The 17,340-nt window shown below is 39.8% G+C and overlaps 1 protein-coding gene across 4 annotated transcripts; it reads left to right on the top strand.

The window, feature by feature from the left end:
• Positions 1 to 1,716: 1,716 nt before the first annotated feature.
• LYPLA1 (lysophospholipase 1) lies at positions 1,717 to 15,415 on the top strand. 4 transcript variants are annotated; one of them, XM_069779345.1, is made up of 10 exons: positions 1,717 to 1,877; positions 2,470 to 2,501; positions 5,599 to 5,664; positions 7,188 to 7,235; positions 8,046 to 8,116; positions 8,732 to 8,805; positions 9,552 to 9,653; positions 10,263 to 10,439; positions 11,912 to 12,007; positions 14,644 to 15,415. In XM_069779345.1, exons 1-9 carry the CDS (start codon positions 1,809 to 1,811, stop codon positions 11,963 to 11,965), a joined length of 693 nt encoding a protein of 230 aa, XP_069635446.1. In that variant the 5' UTR covers positions 1,717 to 1,808; the 3' UTR covers positions 11,966 to 12,007; positions 14,644 to 15,415. The 4 variants fall into 4 exon arrangements, with proteins under 4 accessions (XP_069635446.1, XP_069635445.1, XP_069635443.1 ...); XM_069779344.1 differs by having other exon boundaries at positions 12,489 to 15,415; XM_069779342.1 differs by having other exon boundaries at positions 1,718 to 1,877; positions 11,912 to 15,415.
• The last annotated feature ends 1,925 nt before the right edge of the window (positions 15,416 to 17,340 follow it).

Here is a 17,340-nt window from a genome sequence, read left to right as displayed (position 1 = left end):
TCTAATTATGAGGAGACGACTGATCTCCTTGGCTGGAGGTTCATCAGCAGGCCGCCTCATGGAAGTGACATTTACGTGGTAAATAGCATGGTGGAGAGGGAAGACAAAACTTTGTTCATGTCCCAAAAGGATGCTCTATAGCAGGAGTCGGGTTCAGCATACTTGATAAGCACCTGACATAATATGAAGCTCCTCATCTTTTAGGAATCTTTTATGCATAGACTGTATTTTCTTAACAGATTTTAATCGGGTACAGTATGTGAGGCAAGAACGCACACTAAAGCAGAGATAAATCAAAACACAAGAAGCTACCCGCGGAAATAAGTCAACTTGAGCAATAACAGAGATCCCCTGGCATAAATACTATGTATCAAAGCAGCCTAACAATCACAGCGAAAGAGGCTGCATGTTTAATGTTACGCAGCTGGTGCAAAGGCTTCTCCAGTATCAGCCATGCTGTTAAAAATCTTAACATTGTTGAGCAAAAGGAGCAAAAGCTTTGTGAAAAAAACGTCCTTGCCTGGTATGGAACACGCCAGTGGGAAGATGTGAAAGAAGTATACTGTGCATTCAGCTGCTGTTTGAGCTGCCAAAAAAGCATCCACGTTAGCCAGATACCACCCAGCAAATACAATGAGTAGATTGACTTTCTGGGAGGAAATATCTGACAAAGATGCATGGAATAGAAGACAAAGAACGAAGTATTTCATTTTGATAGAAATGTGTTTGCCATACTTACTCAGAGTAGGTCTACGTGTTTGGAATGGACTGGAATGATCCAGTAATTTCAATACAGAGTGCCTGAATAGCTTGATACATTTCAAGATGAATAAGAATCATTGACTCTTCGGCTGTAAGCCAAGAGACTTAATTTGGTGATGAAGGCATCTGATCTGATGAGGACAAATGAGTTCTGTCTAACAATGCTGTTTGCTGTGTTTGTGCCGGTTTCCCTGTTTCCCACGACTTACTCTTTTATCTTTACCTATTTAAGAACACCGTAATTTCCTTTTTTCCCTCAGCCTCATAATACAGCATAAAAATGACTTTTACGGGAAACACTCAAACCACAGACATGTACAAATTATACTATAAAAGCCGGTATAATCTGGCACATCTGTCTGGTTATTTGAAAGGCCGTTTTACAGGTGAAAGACAGTTCAAACTCTTTGAAACCACCGGAAACCCGAAGGCAGAAGCAGCGTTGCAGACCCTGCCTTTTCACCAGCGCACGCAGACTGGCCGCTTCTCAATACGCCGGGCTTCAGCCGGACTTCCCCGGAGGGGTTTCCTCGGCAGGCGTTAGCTGCCGCCGGTACGCCCCGCAGGCCTCCAGCGCCGCCCCGGCCGCAGTTCAGGCCGGCCGGGCCGGGCCGGGCCGGGCCGGCGGGTCCGAGGCCGGCGGGGGAGTCGCGGGTGGCTGCGCGGCTCCGCGGAGGGAGGCCACGCTCCTCCCTCACCTCAGAGGCGCCCGCTCCCGGGCACCCTCCCCTCAGCCGCGCGGCCGCCTCCGGGCCCGCCCCCACCTCGCGCCCCGGGGCCGCCCGTCCCGCCGCCCCGGCGGCAGCCAATCGGGTCCGGGGATGGCCTCGGCGGGGGCGGCTGCCCGGGAGCGGGGCGGCGGCGTGGCGCCGTGCGCGGGCGGGGCGGGGCGGGGCCGGGGAGCGGGCCTGGCGCCTACAGCCCCCGGCCGCCCGCCCGCGCCCCTCCCACCCCGCCGCCCGCCTTCCCCCGCCCCCCTGGCCCGGCGCCCGTCCCGCCTCCCCGCTCCTGGCCGGTGTCCCGCTGGCCGCCTCGCAGCCCGGTGTATGTGCGGCAACAACATGTCGGCGCCGCTCCCCGCCATCGTCCCGGCCGCCAGGAAGGCGACGGCTGCCGTGAGTGCGGGCGGGGGGGCGAGCGGCGGGGAGGCGCCGGCCGTCAGGGGTCCGCCCTGGCGGGCGGCGGCGGCGGCCCCCGCCCCGCTTTGTTCGCCGCCGCGGCCTCAGCCCCGGGCGGGGGGCGGCCGCAGCGGCCCGGCGGCCTGGGGGCGAGGCCGCGGTCAGGCCCGGCCCGGCTGAGGGCAGGCGCCCGCGGTGGTGGTGGTGGGGGGGGAGTGTGGCGGGGCGGCCCGGCCAGGTTGACAGGTCTCTGCCGTTACTTTCCTGCCAGAGCCGGGCCGGGCTCGGGAGCGGTGTCCTGCTCCCGCTCCCGCGGCGGCTGGAGCCGGCACCGGGCAGGGAGGGGAAGGTCATCGGTGTCAGCGGGGGCCCCGCGGTGTGCCGGGCGGGGGCGGGGTGCGCCCGCTGATGGCGGCGGGGGGGAGGCGTGGGGTGGGACGAGAAGGAAGCGGAGTTTCCTTCTGAGAAAGTCGCGTCGTGCTCCGAGCTAGCGGGTGCGATCTCCTGTGGGCTTCTGCTGGGCGTGCGTTAGGCGCCTTTGTGGTTTAGTGATCTTACACCGCTACGTGTTTGGTTTTTTTGTTTTTAGGTCATTTTTCTTCATGGATTGGGAGATACCGGGTGTGTATTCTGATCTGTAACGTACCTAATAGTTACTATAGCTTGAAACATAAGGCTGCGTGTTTTAAAGACGTGAGCAGTTAGAAGTTGCTTAAGCTTCTTCTTTTGCCCTTAATTGAACCCAGTGGCTAACAACAGATGAAATCTCGCGTATGCTGGCGACAACTATTTATCTAAAATTTCCCAGCACAAGTCCTCAGAAGCTTTTTCTTCTCTCTTCAATCACTTACCTAATTTGGTCTGAATGTGATACCTCTTTTGTTCTTGAGTCAAACTTGGTGGAAGAAGAAGGCTGTGGGTTTCTGATCTTTTGATTTCCTGAGAGTGGGTTCCTGGTTGTTCCTGTGCTTTTCTAAATTTAGAGGTTTGGTTTTTTTTTTCCAGGCTTGGGGATTGCTGGTTTGCTAGTAGGTGCAGTTAGTTCATGGTTTCTTCCTCAGTATGTCGTACGTACATTAAAATCGAGACTTACTTGATTTATCTACGCAAAATCCTAAGTGGTCACCTAATGTCTGCAGATTTCTCTCTCTGAAATACGGTCTTCAGACTCCAAAAAAACCCCAAACCCCCAAATAAGCTGTGAAATACCCTGTTCCTGTTATTTCCACGTTTCAGTAGAAATGGAAAGAGTAGGAAATTTCTGGGAGACATTCTAGGTGTGGTGTAATGTTTCCATTTGAAGCTTGTGTGTGCCGAGATGTAAGCATACATTCATTAAAGCCATTGAATTAACAAGTTAGGAGTGTGTTGAAACCTTTTTTGGTGGAAGACTTTAAAAGGAATTGGCACTTAGATACTGAAAATAAGTAGCATGAATGCTCTGTCTGTTGTGCTCCCTTATGGGTGAAATTACATAATATTTTTATAAGACTTCTGCTTTTGTTACCTGGAACTTGAATGTTGCCTCTAAATTGAAACTTGCAATGTTTAAGACATAAATTTTTTTCCCGAACTGGAAAAAAAAAAAGTCAGCTGTCAAAATTGAAACTTGTGTAACCTGGACAATGAATAAGTTAAAAAGAGTCAAGTCCATGCACTTGGCAGTGTTCTACAAGTGGAGATGTTTGCTTTCATTTGCTGTACTGACACACCACCACCTTGTTTGAATTATCGCTCTTCCTTTCTGCTGGTAGGACGCAGCTGAGGCAGCAGTACTGCCTGCATCTTGGCACCAAATGTACAGCAAGTGATTGCAGAATCTTTTGAGTCTTTGGAATTTGAGTCCTTGCAAATCGGGTTGATGTCGGTTTTGGCAAGGGGAAAAAAACACAAGAGATTTGCTCTCTAACATAAATTGTATTACTTATACAAATGTGGTATGTCCATTTTGGTGACAAAGCTAATGCAGAGTCTCAAGCTTGCAAATGCAGAGCGTACTGGAATGTATGCCTTAACAAGTCATAACACCTCTGTGGAAATATGGTGATTTAGCTGTATTTGTTTCTCTAGTCCACCGCAGATCAGATTAGCTAAAACTGCTTTTGACAAACTGCCATCTTTTTTTTTCAAAAAAAGCCATAGTAGTGACCCAAAAAAGAATTGTCTGAAGAGAACTAATCAATAATTTTATCATTTCCCACAGTTTAAACTGACCTGTTCTACTTCACATGAATTTTTAAATTGCTCACTTCAGTTTACCAACTGTATTTTTCTTACTCTGAGAAGTGTCTAACAGAGGTTATGTTCTTTTTCTCTCTTAGCTCCTATATAAATGGCACTTAAAAATTGGTTCGTACTTGTCAAAATCTGAACAAAAGGTACAGCGTAGAGGATTGTTCTAAGTCTGCATAAATGTGTATGCAATGTTGCTTTCCAAATTTGTCAAATTAATCTTCATAGTTAGCTAAAAAAAGTCCCCAAATTCTTACCTAACTAGTTTTTCTCAGTCCTATTTCTCCTTTAGATTCTTATTTGGCTTTCTGTCATACTGCAAATATTCTGCAAGTAGTATCACCCGCAATTTGTTAATAGTATATATAAAAGTATTGGTAGGAAGTAGGCTGAGATCTACAGCCAGTGTTTCAAATGTCTGTGCTGTTTGTGTGTTTGAAATGTCTTTAACTTTAGGTAGCATACATTAACTTTTCAGGATGATATTAAAATGAAAACTAAACCAAACGTGTTTATGGCTTGTCTGCTGTTGGTCTGATTAGTTCAGCTGTGTCACTGATGAATTTGTTAAAGGTGTTTTCTGCTTAGAATCAACTTTCCAGTATCTAGTTTAGTGGGTGAGCTAGGAACACTGAGTAATGAGAAAAATCAGGACATACAAGTACTATTGAGTGTACTGGAAAGCCAAATGCAGGCACAGGCAGTGGTTCTGCACAGGTTCAGATTTGGGTCCAGCTCAGTTCATGTCTCGATGAGCCCTGGAGTGAGTCTTTCGGAGCTGTTTATTTAAATTATACTTTCCAGTTTTCTGGTTTGTAGGAAGCATGATAACTCATCTGCTGTGCAGATCTTGCATTGTTCTGTGCATTCATACAGCACGTGCTTGAGATTAAAAAAACCCACCTGCAGTCTGGAGTGTTGTTCAGGACTGCCTGAATCTGAGAGCATACGAGCTCAGCCAAAGTTAGTAGGTCTGATTGATTAGGTTGGCTCCATGTGGAATTAGCTTAAATGTCAGTTCGCTACTCTCCCATATCAAGAAATTTGGCTCAGAAAAAACAACCTGGCTGTGAAAGAAGGTGCCTTAACTCTACAGGAGCAGCAAAGCAGCCTCTGGGCTAGAGCTGCCTGGATGCAGGATACCTGTGTTCATATGTTGTAGCACCCAAGTTAATAAACCCACCCAGATACAGAGCAGGCTTTGCCTAGAGCCAAAGTGGTATTTCTGCAGCTGCACCACAACTATGATAGTCAAATTAAAGTGTCCCTGGCTATATATATGCAACAAATACTCAGAGGCAGAACAAACCTTTTAAGTTTAGTACTACATTCATTGCATACTGCAGTTGATGTAAACATTTTCTAGAAATGTGTTTATATTGATCTAATTCAGCGTATTTCATACTTGCTCTGTGCTGTTGCAACAGCATAGAAATAAGAGCTAAGCTGAAACATACATGCCATTTAATATATTTTTTGTTAACAGGCATGGATGGTCAGAAGCGCTTGCAGGTATCAAAAGCCCCCATGTAAAATACATTTGCCCACATGCGTAAGTTTGTAACTTTTCTTGCTTTACACTTTTCTGTGGAGTTACTTACTAAGACACTTGCACAGATGATGAAGTCAAATGGAATTTGGATGTCTCTGCATTTCGTTTTTATGTAAAAAAACCCACTAAAATAATGTTGATGCTATTAAAGATTTTGTTATTTTTAGGAACTGCTGTGTGATTTACTTTATGGCAAAACTGCATTTTTGTTCATATTTTGGTTTTGTTACTAATTCAGACTGAAAACATGTTTGGAAAGTTTTATGTGCAAAGTTAGATTTTTTTTTTTTTTTGACTATGTTCTCACTGGATTGAATTGTTTGTTGCCTTTCTTTCCCCAACAGTCACTTGTTAAAAGCCAGTCTTAACAAGGAGTAATTTTTTTGTATTTTTCTGACCATTAAATATACTTTGTGTTAGGTACATGTACTTCTTAAACTCAGGTTTAAAATTTCATAGTAGATGAAATTTCCCTGTTACCTGCAGAAAGTTTCAAAGATTCACAGGATATTTGTATTTTCAACAAATAATGCAATCTGAGCTGTCTTTGTGCAATTGGAGAAGTGAAATACTTCTGAGCAGGGTCAGGAGTCAGTAAATAAAGCATTAAGATCTATCTAGTATTTACTTAATGACAGAAAAACTAATTAAGTATAACCTTAATTTATTTTAACACAAAATTCAGATTGTCTTTTGCTCCAGCAGTCTTGGGAGATATGGAGCAGGGACATAGGGAGATAAGTAAGCAATGTTTTGCTGTATTACTGATTACCAGGCTGTGATTTATTTATTTATTTTACCACATGGCCACGCTTTGCTGAGCTGTTCAAAAAGAGCTTGGCAATATCTGCTGTTCTCTTTGCTTGCCCTTTGTCTTCTTTCAGTCTTTCCCTGCAGAACTTATGTTCCTCAGTTTCAGTAGATTAAAACTATAGCCAGACTTGATCCATGGCATGGTCCATTGAAGTTGTCTTGGTATGACTGAAAAGATGCCGTACAGCAGCATAAGGGTGGGAATGAGTCCTGCAGTGAAGGCCGGCACTGCTTAAGCAGATTCTGCTGCTGGGAGAAGTACGTGTGGCCAGACTCGTATCCACCACTATGCTGCATTTCACCGCTTCCTTAGGTTTGCTGATGCTGCTGTCTAAGGTGCCTTCACCCACTGAGCACATGTATGGAACTGTGATAAATAACTGTTACTTAGAAATAACTAAATTATATACATATATAAAAAATATGTATGTGATATATATGCACTCACACACACACATATATATATAAAGCAGCCCATTAATGTTTTGCTTGCTCTCCATAGAGAGTGGTAATTCAACCCTGAATATTAAATATATTTGGGCTGGCAGGTTTCGAGAGAGATTTCTTGAAGAGGTGCTACAAAGTAGCTAATGTTAATTGGGGTTTAAAAGTAAGAGAATTAGAGATATGTAATTTCATGACATAACTGCATCTGTGTTATTAAATTTCAGTATGTACCTTACGTCAGTGGTGTTCATTCTCATTTCTAGGCCAGTTATGCCAGTTTCTTTGAACATGAACATGGCTATGCCATCATGGTAAGTATTTGTTCAATTGCAGACAATTCTGATCAAAAGATATCTAGAGGTTTGAACTTATTGTTCTTAATTAAAAACCATGAACAACCTGAATGGCTGGTTTTAATCACATGTAAGTATAAAAAGCTTTTTGCTTTAGTTCTGTTCTTATAAAAGGGCTCTCATGAGTACACTGTAATTCTCCGTGTGTATCTCTGGTAACAGTTATTCCTTAGGACTAAGCTGTATGTCTTAATATACAAAACCCAATTTAATTTACAAGTGCAGTCTATAGTCTGTGTTGTGTATGAATTCATAGTCAGTAGTAGTAGAGACGTGGAGTGGAAATGTTATTGCTACTAGTGAGTAATATTTGGTGGGTCAGTAGAATATCTAGCAGCTGTTCTTTAAAACATCCATTCTGAATAGAGAACAAGAAAAATATGGTAGATTCCAATGGTCTTAAACTAGTCATCTTTGGGGTTTTTTTGTTTTGTTTTTCTCAAGTAACTTGTGTTTATTTTTCCTATGCTTCTTCTGATAAATTGTAATTCCTGCTGATATTTTTGGAGCCAATATCAAAACTGAGCTGCTTAATCTGCAGTAAATTACAGAAGATATCAAAACTCAGAAAAGCTTTGTTGACTGGATCTAGCCTTTTAGCCACATTCACAGATTGTCCGCTAATTCTTGTAATCTATGGGTGGTTGGTACTAAATAGTATGTCAGCTAACATTTTTATCTGGAAAATATCCCAATTTTATTATTTGTGTTTTAAGGAAGTGGAATGGATGCTCTAATGTGTAATGCTCTTGTTGATATTTTTGTAAGGTTTGATATCATTGGACTTTCTCCAGATTCACAAGAAGATGAAGTTGGGATCAAGCAGGCAGCGGAGAATGGTATGCTTAGGAATAATTTTTATGTCTTAAAAGTACTTCTGTGTATTCTTAAAAATGAATTATCGGTCTGAAACAGATTTTCCAAAGACAAAATTATTAGGGGAAGTAATATGTATATATTGTATTATTGCTGATCAAAGTTTAGCTAAGTGCATTGTTTGTTGTTTTGGGGTTTTTTTTTAAACTTCATAAGTTAGTAGAGTAATTCACCAGTATAAACACTTCATGCTCTCAAATATGAAATGTACATTGGAACCAGTGTACTCTTTTTTTTTTTTTTTTTTTTTTTTTTTTTTTTAAGAGCTTCTGGGTAGCACAGCAAGTTAGAGCTGTATGAGCATCCACTTGTGATGCTGGATAGTTAGAAGAGGATACCATCTTCCTGGCAGTAGGGCTTTTGTGAGACTTACTTGCATGTTTTTCTCTTTGGAAATGGTACACTGGCACTGGAATTTCTAATCATGCTCTAGATCTTTTGATACTTTTTAATGTATAGCAGACTAGATTTTCCTTTCATTACCTTTCTGTTGACATCAGGGAGAAGGTCTCTTTCCTCTTCTAGACTTTCAACAGAATGGAGTGGTTTTTAACTATTGGCCTTTATTTATGTTGCAGTTAAAGCACTGATAGATCAAGAAGTAAAAAATGGAATTCCTTCTAATCGAATTATTCTGGGAGGCTTTTCTCAGGTAAGGAATGGTTGGAAAGAACCATATCTTTTTCTAGGGAAGTAATTTAGCTTTCCTAACATGGGAAATCCAGACACTTGAATTGAAAAGAGCTGATGTTAGGTGTTTCTAAAATTTTAAGGTGTCAATTTTCCTTTGCCTTAACAAATCAATTATTTTAGTTTTCTGCAAGTAATTACTATTCACTGGTAAATGAACATGCATGTGGAAAAAAGGTACTAAAATTAATAGTCTCTTTAAAGTTTTTATGCATGTAATGTATGTAGCTTTGCTTGAAAATCTTGCTAGTATTTTTAATTTCACTTTAATTTGGTAGATATTTGATGGGTCTGGATTTATTTGGGAAATTCTTCCCTTCATACTTGTAACATACCATACTGTGGTAGGTAGGTTAGATTAACTGGTCCGTACACCAACTCCCCAGTCTGCATGCAAGTAAATTAAAGTAGTGTTAATACTGTCATGAGTGATAGTGCTTTATTTCATGTTTGTTTGTTTGTTTTTTTTTTTTTCCCCAGCTTAGTTACAGTAAATTTGCTGGTTTACTTCTGAATTGATCACATGAACTTGGAGGGGGGAAAAAAGCAAAATAATTGTTGTACAGGAATACTGGTTTTAGTATTGGTTCTATGGAAGAATAGATTGGAATAGAAAAAGGCCTTTAAAGGAGAAACCAGAGATCTTGAAACAAGCATTAAAAGGACCATTACCATCACCATTCTAATACTTATATCTCTTTATCTTAGGGAGGTGCTTTATCATTGTATACAGCTCTTACAACACAACAAAAATTAGCAGGTGTTGTAGCCCTCAGCTGTTGGCTTCCTCTACGGGCTTCTTTTCCTCAGGTATTTATGTTTCTTTCCTAAGCTAATTTGCACTCAGGGAGTGAATATATTTGAAGATTGTATCTTGTGCATGAATTAGTGGCCATCGTTATTACCGAATATTGACAGTTGTTTCATAACTCGGAAGGTTTTAAAATAGGGCCCTGGAGTTTTAGAGCTTGGCAAGTAGAGAAAATGAGGAAATACTCAGTAGCTATCTCTTCTGCTTAGAATGACGTTCCTAGGAAAATTAAGGGATATGGCAAATTTTCCTTGAAGATGAATTTTCTATTTGCCATTTCTTCCATCTGCAAGGCACTATCTTACTAGAGACTAGGTATTTAAACAAAGTATCAGGTTGTTTACTTGGCCAGAAATTATGATGTTCTGTTCTGAAATTAGTGCCAAAATTTTATCTGCAGGTTTTTGAACTTAATGTGTTGTCAGGCACAGAGCTTACTTCATAATGAATTTGCAGACTATATATCGTGTTTTTTTCCTTCAGAATTCAAGTTATTTGTCATGCCACAGGGCGCAGTGCCATGGGGTTATTTTATCTCAAAGATGTTAGCCTTAACTCCACTTACTGTCTTTTTCTTCTCTTCTCCCCTCTAATTCCACCCCTAACAGGGCCCTATCAGTGGTGTCAACAAGGAGATTGCTGTTCTTCAGTGCCATGGAGACTGTGACCCATTGGTTCCTTTAATGTTTGGTTCTCTCACTGTTGAGAAGCTAAAGAGTATGATAAATCCAGCCAACATAACCTTCAGGACTTACTCTGGCATGATGCATAGTTCATGTATTGAGGTAATTTTCTTAATATACAATCTTTTAGCTGGGTATGGTTAATTTTCTTCCCTCAAAACAAATATGTATTGGGTGGGGGCTTTGGGGGGGTTGGGTTTTTTTTGTTGTTGGCTTTTTTTTTTTTTTTATTAATAACAGGTGCTTGATGCAACTGATTTAATTTAGTGAGTAACTGAATGCCTGGCTGAAAAAGCATCCAAGGCAAAAGTTTATGTGACTAGTGGGAACTTCCTCATAAGATTGTATTTTTGGGACTAAGCTAGTTGATCTATAAAATACTTTTTTTTTTTTTATCCTAATTTTTATTATTTGCTTGTTAAAAAAAAAAACCCACTGAACTGGAAGGCAGATTCTCACACCATAAATCCAACTTGGTATTTTGGAGAGAAGAATCCTGTTAGTTCTATGGATGGAGACATCAAAGGAATAGGGAGGGAGGGAGGGTTAACGCTATGGAAGAAGCAGCCTCTGAACCTATATTTATGGTTCTGGCTCAGTAGGCAGCTGAGCTGATGTAATGGCTTGCTGCTGCCAGAAAGAGGTGGACTAGTTCTCTCTGCTTATGACCTTGTGGCCCTGTCTTCCTTCTTGCACCAGCTCTGGAGCTAATCAGAAACTTCTTTGAACCATTTGAACTTGCTAAAATGGCAAAAGCTGCTGGCTTCAGTTCTTGCAGCTGTAGTGAGTTGAAGCATCAACTTACAGAAAGTAAATGGTAGGAACAGGAAACAGAAGAGGAGGCAAGGAACAAATCTACCATTTGTCAGCAGCAGTAACTTTTTAAATTTGGATTGCTGCATCTTGTGGGGACTGTACCTTTGGACAACCTCTCTGGGACATTTACCGAGTTGTATTGTGTTTAGGCAGTAATAGCACTGAGTTGTCACACAAATATATTAATAATGTGCTCTTTCTTACAACATTGACTTAATGAAAAAAAATTAAAATTAAATTATTTTTAACATGGATTGGTTTCCCACTCTAGTTTGCTGTATTGCTTTTCCTTAAGGAAGGAAGCATCATGAAGGTGAAACTGAATGGTTAGGAGGACAAGCTGCTGGCTTTTCACACTGTTGCTAACTTGCAAAAGTTTAAAGTATACACAAAGCTATGGCCTTAGCTACAATGAAATCCTATCCATGCTGAGCCTGGTGCTATTCAGATCACTTGATTAATATGTAGTTTGCCAGCTCAGCTTCAGAGAGAGAGAAAAAAAAAGTAGTCTTTGATTTTTTTTCTTGTATTTTAGCCTCTTCTGAGTGCATAGTGCCTTGAAGAGTTAGCAGCCTTGACTTGAGTGCAAAGTGGTATGATTTTATCAAGTAACTAATTACTCAGTATTTGTAGCCCAGCTGGTCATTATAACTGAAATGTTGAAACATGATTGAATGTTGAAGTGTATTGAATTGAAGTGTAGCTGAATCTATATTAGTAGGGAACTTCAACTAATACATACTTTTATCTTTAAACAGGAGATGATGGATGTAAAACAGTTCATAGACAAACATCTACCTCCCGTAGACTGAAATGATATGTGAGAAGCCTTCTATACACCAGCATCAACTGTGGTAGAGTTAATCTTTTCATATGCCTGATAGGAAGCATTACTTCTATACCTGCAGTGTTACTACTGTGTTGCAAATTTATACTTAGGATGAGGATTGAATAATACATATGTACAAGAAACTATAATATTTTTTAGTATTAATCATCCACTGGTGGGACTATATGAATGAGGCAGCTAGGTAACAATGACAGAATGTAACCAAAGCATACTGTTTTAAGATGTCTGATTTTCTTTGATTGCAGAATTTAAAACTGTTTGTACAAGTAATTAAAAACTAAATCTAAGCAAGCAACATAAATGTGACTAGTTTAGTTATACTTGAGACATGATTTGTTCTTAGTACTTATAGAAAACATACAAAAAATTTCCTTTGCGTAATGGATGCATAAAGTACACAACATGTAACATAGTGGGCATATGATGGTAGAATAAATGCTACCAAGGACAAAGCTTTAAATATTAAATGTTATTTGTTACTCCAGATAAGGAGGGTTGTTCTCCTATGATGCCTAGAAGTCAGCAAAGGTATTTCTTATATTTAAACCACCTCAATTTTTAACTGTTTTCATACAGACAGATATTGTGGAAATTCTAAAGGGACTCATGCCTTGTTAGACAGTCATTAGTTGCTTATTGTTGTCTTTTTTTTTTTTTTTTTTACTAAAAACTCACGTCAAATGCTGACTTGGAAAAGAATTCTGAAGTGCATAGGATTAATCTGAATTTCATTTAAAAATTCCTGTTTCATACTGAATATCTGTCTTGTGCTTTAGTCTTTGTAGCTTTCATTTGTGCAGAGATGTTGATGTATTTCGCATGAGCAATTCCAGCATATAGTTTTGATTTTTCTGTCTGCTTTGGAGTAACTTTAAACAAAGCAGCTGTGTAGTTTTGTGTATTGTTGAAGTCTCATCTGTAACACAGACATTGACTTAATTTGAATTCTTTTTTAATAGAAATATAAGTGCAATTGGGATATAACTTAAACTTCAAATTGATACCATCTGATACTTTCTTTTATTGCATGCTGAGACTTGATTTTTTTCTGAAAAAGAACAAAGAATTTTATTTTCAAATATATCATTCTGCATTTCCATAGATCAGTATAGCCTAGGAATATGAAGACCTACTATGGGAAAAAAATCTACAAGATACAGAATGTCTCTTCTTTCAGAAGCTTAAAATTCTAGAACTCACTGGGTTACAGAAACTGATGCACACTGAGAGCTTTTTGCAGTTAAGAGCCATAAGAGCCATACTTTACTTCTGGGAACAGCTGTTCTTCTGTAGAGTTCAGAGGCTGTCACCACACTAGGAATGTTTAAAAAAATGCACTACAGTTTTTACTGCGTAATATGCTGCATAACAATGCTCTATTCTATATGTTTGCAAGCAAAGAATATTCCTATTTTGGATGCCTCTGTCATGTCAGCACTGTGCTTCATACCTGCATTTAAGGTACTTTCTCCTCTCCCAGCTTAATCAAGTGGTCCTCCTACAGTATATATGGTTTTATATCCAAGGCATCTGCCAATACAAATGCATAAATGGGGAATTATGCCTTTATATCCTTTCTTTAACACAGCTGCTGCCAGAAATCTGACTTGTTCACCTAGTGCAAGTTCTCAGTTTACAGTACTTTTTTTCATATGTATCCCACTTCATTTTTAGGAAGCTGTTTTTCTTTTCTAATCCAGTTTCTCTAGATTATTAAACATCTCTTAATATGTAAAATTGAAAAGGAGTTTTTTTCTAAATAGTATTGAAACACTTTTAGATATTCCATCTGTGTGTTTGAGAGGGCATGTCTATTAACTTTGAAGTTTAATTAGTCTTTTCACTCAGTCACTCTGTTGTATAGATCTGCCAATTTGTCTTTCAGCTAATTTAGTTCACAGAAGGAACCATAATATTCTTATTGTAGTTGTGCCAAAGTTCTTTTAAGAAAACAGTGTGTCCTAGCTTGGAGTCATTCCCAAATTGCATTAGCTAATTTTGCAGTCCTGCTGAATTGCAAACTTGGTAAGCAAACTATATGTTATTTCTGCTAGTTTTTAGACTTATCCTCATTCCCCTGTTGTCTAAATAATTCCCTGAATATTGGCATGCTTCCAAAGTTCTTGCACAAGCTTCTAATTTTTCCTTTGTTATTTTCTTGTTCTGTTTGTAAGTTGTTTGATAATGCTGTTCAGCTGTCTTGTTCAACTTCTAATTGACTGTGTCCTCATTTCACATATTCTTTCTTCTGTTAGAATGAGTTTAAAAAAATATTTCTAAGATGTTAAGATGAGATCAGTCCTAGCTTTATTCTGTGTTAGCTTCATAACAGATTCTTCAGTTTGGTGAACTGGGTTCACAGCTTGTGGTCAGTTTCCAGTACTTAAGCATTTTAATCCAGGCCAGATTCAACTGCCATCTCCATGATGCTTTCAGATGTTTTTTCGAAATGCTTTATGTGCTAAATTTGTTGAAATTTTCAGCTGTCATAACAAGATTTTTTTTTCATACTGTTGTTTTGCTGCTTGCTTTATTTACAAAGAGCTGTGTTACCAAAGTAAACGTAAGTGAATGTTGTGACTTGCTCTGAATTTCTGTATTCTAGGAAGAATTCCCCTCAAGTGTTGGTTTTTTTTGCAGGAGTGTATGTGTATGTTGTAGTTGGGGGTTGTTAAACAGCCCAGAAGCTAGAGCAAACTTCAAGGTTGTATCCTGTTTCTTCCCATATTACAGCAGGTATCTTGAGCTCCTGTCTTCTGTAACTTCCCAGCTGGTTGGAAAGCTGTGTGTATGATCTTGTAGCTGAACTTCTTCACTACCTGAAGTGATTTTGTGCTGGGATTGTTGTTATAAATGCTTGTATTTTTAGGCTGAATGATAGCTCAGTCTGGTGTGGGGATTTTCATAATGCTCTGTTACAACGGAGAAGTTGGACTGTCAGTGTTCTAAATGTGAATGTCCTAGCCTCATAAACTACAACTTGAAACTGTCCAATAATAAAGTTTATTTTTTGTAATGTTAGACTTTCCCCAAAAGGAGATGATGTCTGTCAAACCTGCGAAAGCATTGATACAAAAATACTGTGCTTGCAGATCAGTTTGTTTCAGTGGGTATCTAACTCCCTAATGTGTTTTTAATTTCAAAATGGTACTTCAATTTGACTGCAGTTTTGTGCAGTCTGACTTCTTGTTGGAATATGTTGCCCACTTTTTAAAAAACATGTTGACTTATGTATTATAAGCCAAATCTTCCAGCTATTCTTGAGATAAACCTGTACTGGGGTCTGTACTGAGGTGAGGGCTGTATGATTTGGTCTCTTCCTCCTATCTTGTATAATTACAACACAGTAGATTGGTAAAAGTACTGTACACTGTAACTGGTATTAGAACTAATTAAAACATGTTCTCTCTAATGGAGTATACTGCACTTCATTGAAATTGTTAGGATGCATCTTTTATGTAGAGGTGCTGTTTGCATTGAGGGACATGACTGAGAACAAGCTGTGTAAGATGTTAATGAAGCCATATGTACAAGGCCTGTGTATCTTAAATTTTATAAAGAAATATTGAATGGTTACTCTTTTGTGTTATGAAGTATAAGCCATTTATATTTAATATCAACATCTAAGATGTAATTTACTTAGTTTACTCATTTTATTTATGATAAGAAATCTTAACTTTGGAAATTATTTCTGTAGTAGGGAAAATGTAAAATCTTTTCATTTTTATCATTGTGAAATAAATTTCAATCAGTGCTTGGGCAAGCACTAAAGACTTTTTCCATACTTACCTGAAAGAAGTTGAGCTTTCATGTGCTGTGAAACAGGCACTTCAGAGGCTTCTTGCAAATATATTGCATGGTAATGTATGCATGACGGTATAATACAGAAGAACGATGATTTGTAGTTACTGAAAAGAAAAGGAAAAAAATCACTTGTCAAGTTACATTTTTCTACCTCATTGAGAGAATGCTAAGTATGATTTGATTTTTTTCATATTCTGGGTTAATTTTATTTTACCTTGTTTTCTTGGAATTTGCAGTAATTTTGAAAGGTGGAGGAAATTAAAATAATTTCTAGTAATGTTATTCTAGGCCAGTAAAGAGCCCAAGTCTTCTCACTGTGTATTGCTACACCTTTCTCTGGGGGTTCTGTGGTGTCGGGGAGCCTTTGAAGTTATATTAGGTTTGGCATACATACCACTTAACATATTTGTTAAAGAAACAGTTTTCAGGTCAGGGGTTACATGTGCTCTTTAGGTTGACTGTAATATTTGAGGCTGAGCAGTGGTATACTTAGTGTGGGGCCCTCTAGAGAAAACTTGAGATTATCTGGGAAGGGATGCTGAAGAAACTTGAGAGGGATTGGGGTGTACATGTAGTAAAGGCAGGCTTCCCCCCTCAAGTAGTTTAAAGCAACTAAAAGGCCATTTGGCTCCATAGATTGTGATGTCTAAAAGTCAGGGTGAAGTACAGTTAGGAGGTTGATGATGCCGTGGTTTATCCCCAGCCGGCAACTAAGCCCCACACAGCCACTTGCTCACTCCCCTCCCAGTGGGATGGGGGAGAGATCTGGAAGGGTAAAAGCAAGAAAACTCATGGGCTGAGATAAAGACACTTTACAAGGTAAAGCAAAAGCCACTCATGCAAGCAAAGCAAAACAAGGAATTCATTCACCACTTCCCATGGGCAGGCAGGTGTTCAGCCATCTCCAGGAAAGCAGGGCTCCATCATGGGTAATGATTACTTGGGAAGACAAACACCATCACTCTGAATGTCCCCCCCCATTCCTTCTTCTTCCCAGCTTTATATGCTGAGCTTGACGTCCTATGGTCTGGAATACCCCTTGGGTCAGTTGGGGTCAGCTGTCCCAGCTGTGTCCCCTCCCAACTCCTTGTGCCCCCCCAGCCTCCTCGCTGGTGGGGTGGGGTGAGAAGCAGAAAAGCCCTGGATGTTGGGTAAGCACTGCTCAGCAGTAACATCCCTGAACTATCAACACTGTTTTCAGCAAAAATCCAAAACATAGCCCCATACTAGCTACCGTGAAGAAATTAACTCTACCCCAGCCAAAACCAGCACACATGAATGTGTGGAAATGCATGTCAGCTGCAATGCTGTATGTGAATATATTGTGGCAATTTAAGGAGATAAGAATAGTTAGTAACAATAAAGATGCAATGCTAACTATACAGAGTAATTTGTTTATATTTTATGATAAACTTTTTGAGTAATGTTCGGTTTCTATTTACTTTCAGCCCTGGCATCCCTGAGGAGATAATTGTGAGGAGAAACATTGCCTAGAATTAGCATAGTAAAAAAATCACGATGTACTATTGTATT

The sequence above is a fragment of the Haliaeetus albicilla genome, chromosome 3 (assembly GCF_947461875.1).
Source record: "Haliaeetus albicilla chromosome 3, bHalAlb1.1, whole genome shotgun sequence".
NCBI lineage: Eukaryota > Metazoa > Chordata > Aves > Accipitriformes > Accipitridae > Haliaeetus > Haliaeetus albicilla.
This window is presented reverse-complemented; position numbering and strand designations above follow the sequence as displayed.

Bases quoted from the DNA above. Each gene is read 5' to 3' on its own strand.
- LYPLA1 (XM_069779345.1), top strand. From the start codon at position 1,809: ATGTGCGGCAACAACATGTCGGCGCCGCTCCCCGCCATCGTCCCGGCC. The intron at 1,878-2,469 runs GTGAGTGCGGGC...TTTTGTTTTTAG, and splicing joins CCAGGAAGGCGACGGCTGCC to GTCATTTTTCTTCATGGATT. The intron at 10,440-11,911 runs GTAATTTTCTTA...ATCTTTAAACAG, and splicing joins TGCATAGTTCATGTATTGAG to GAGATGATGGATGTAAAACA.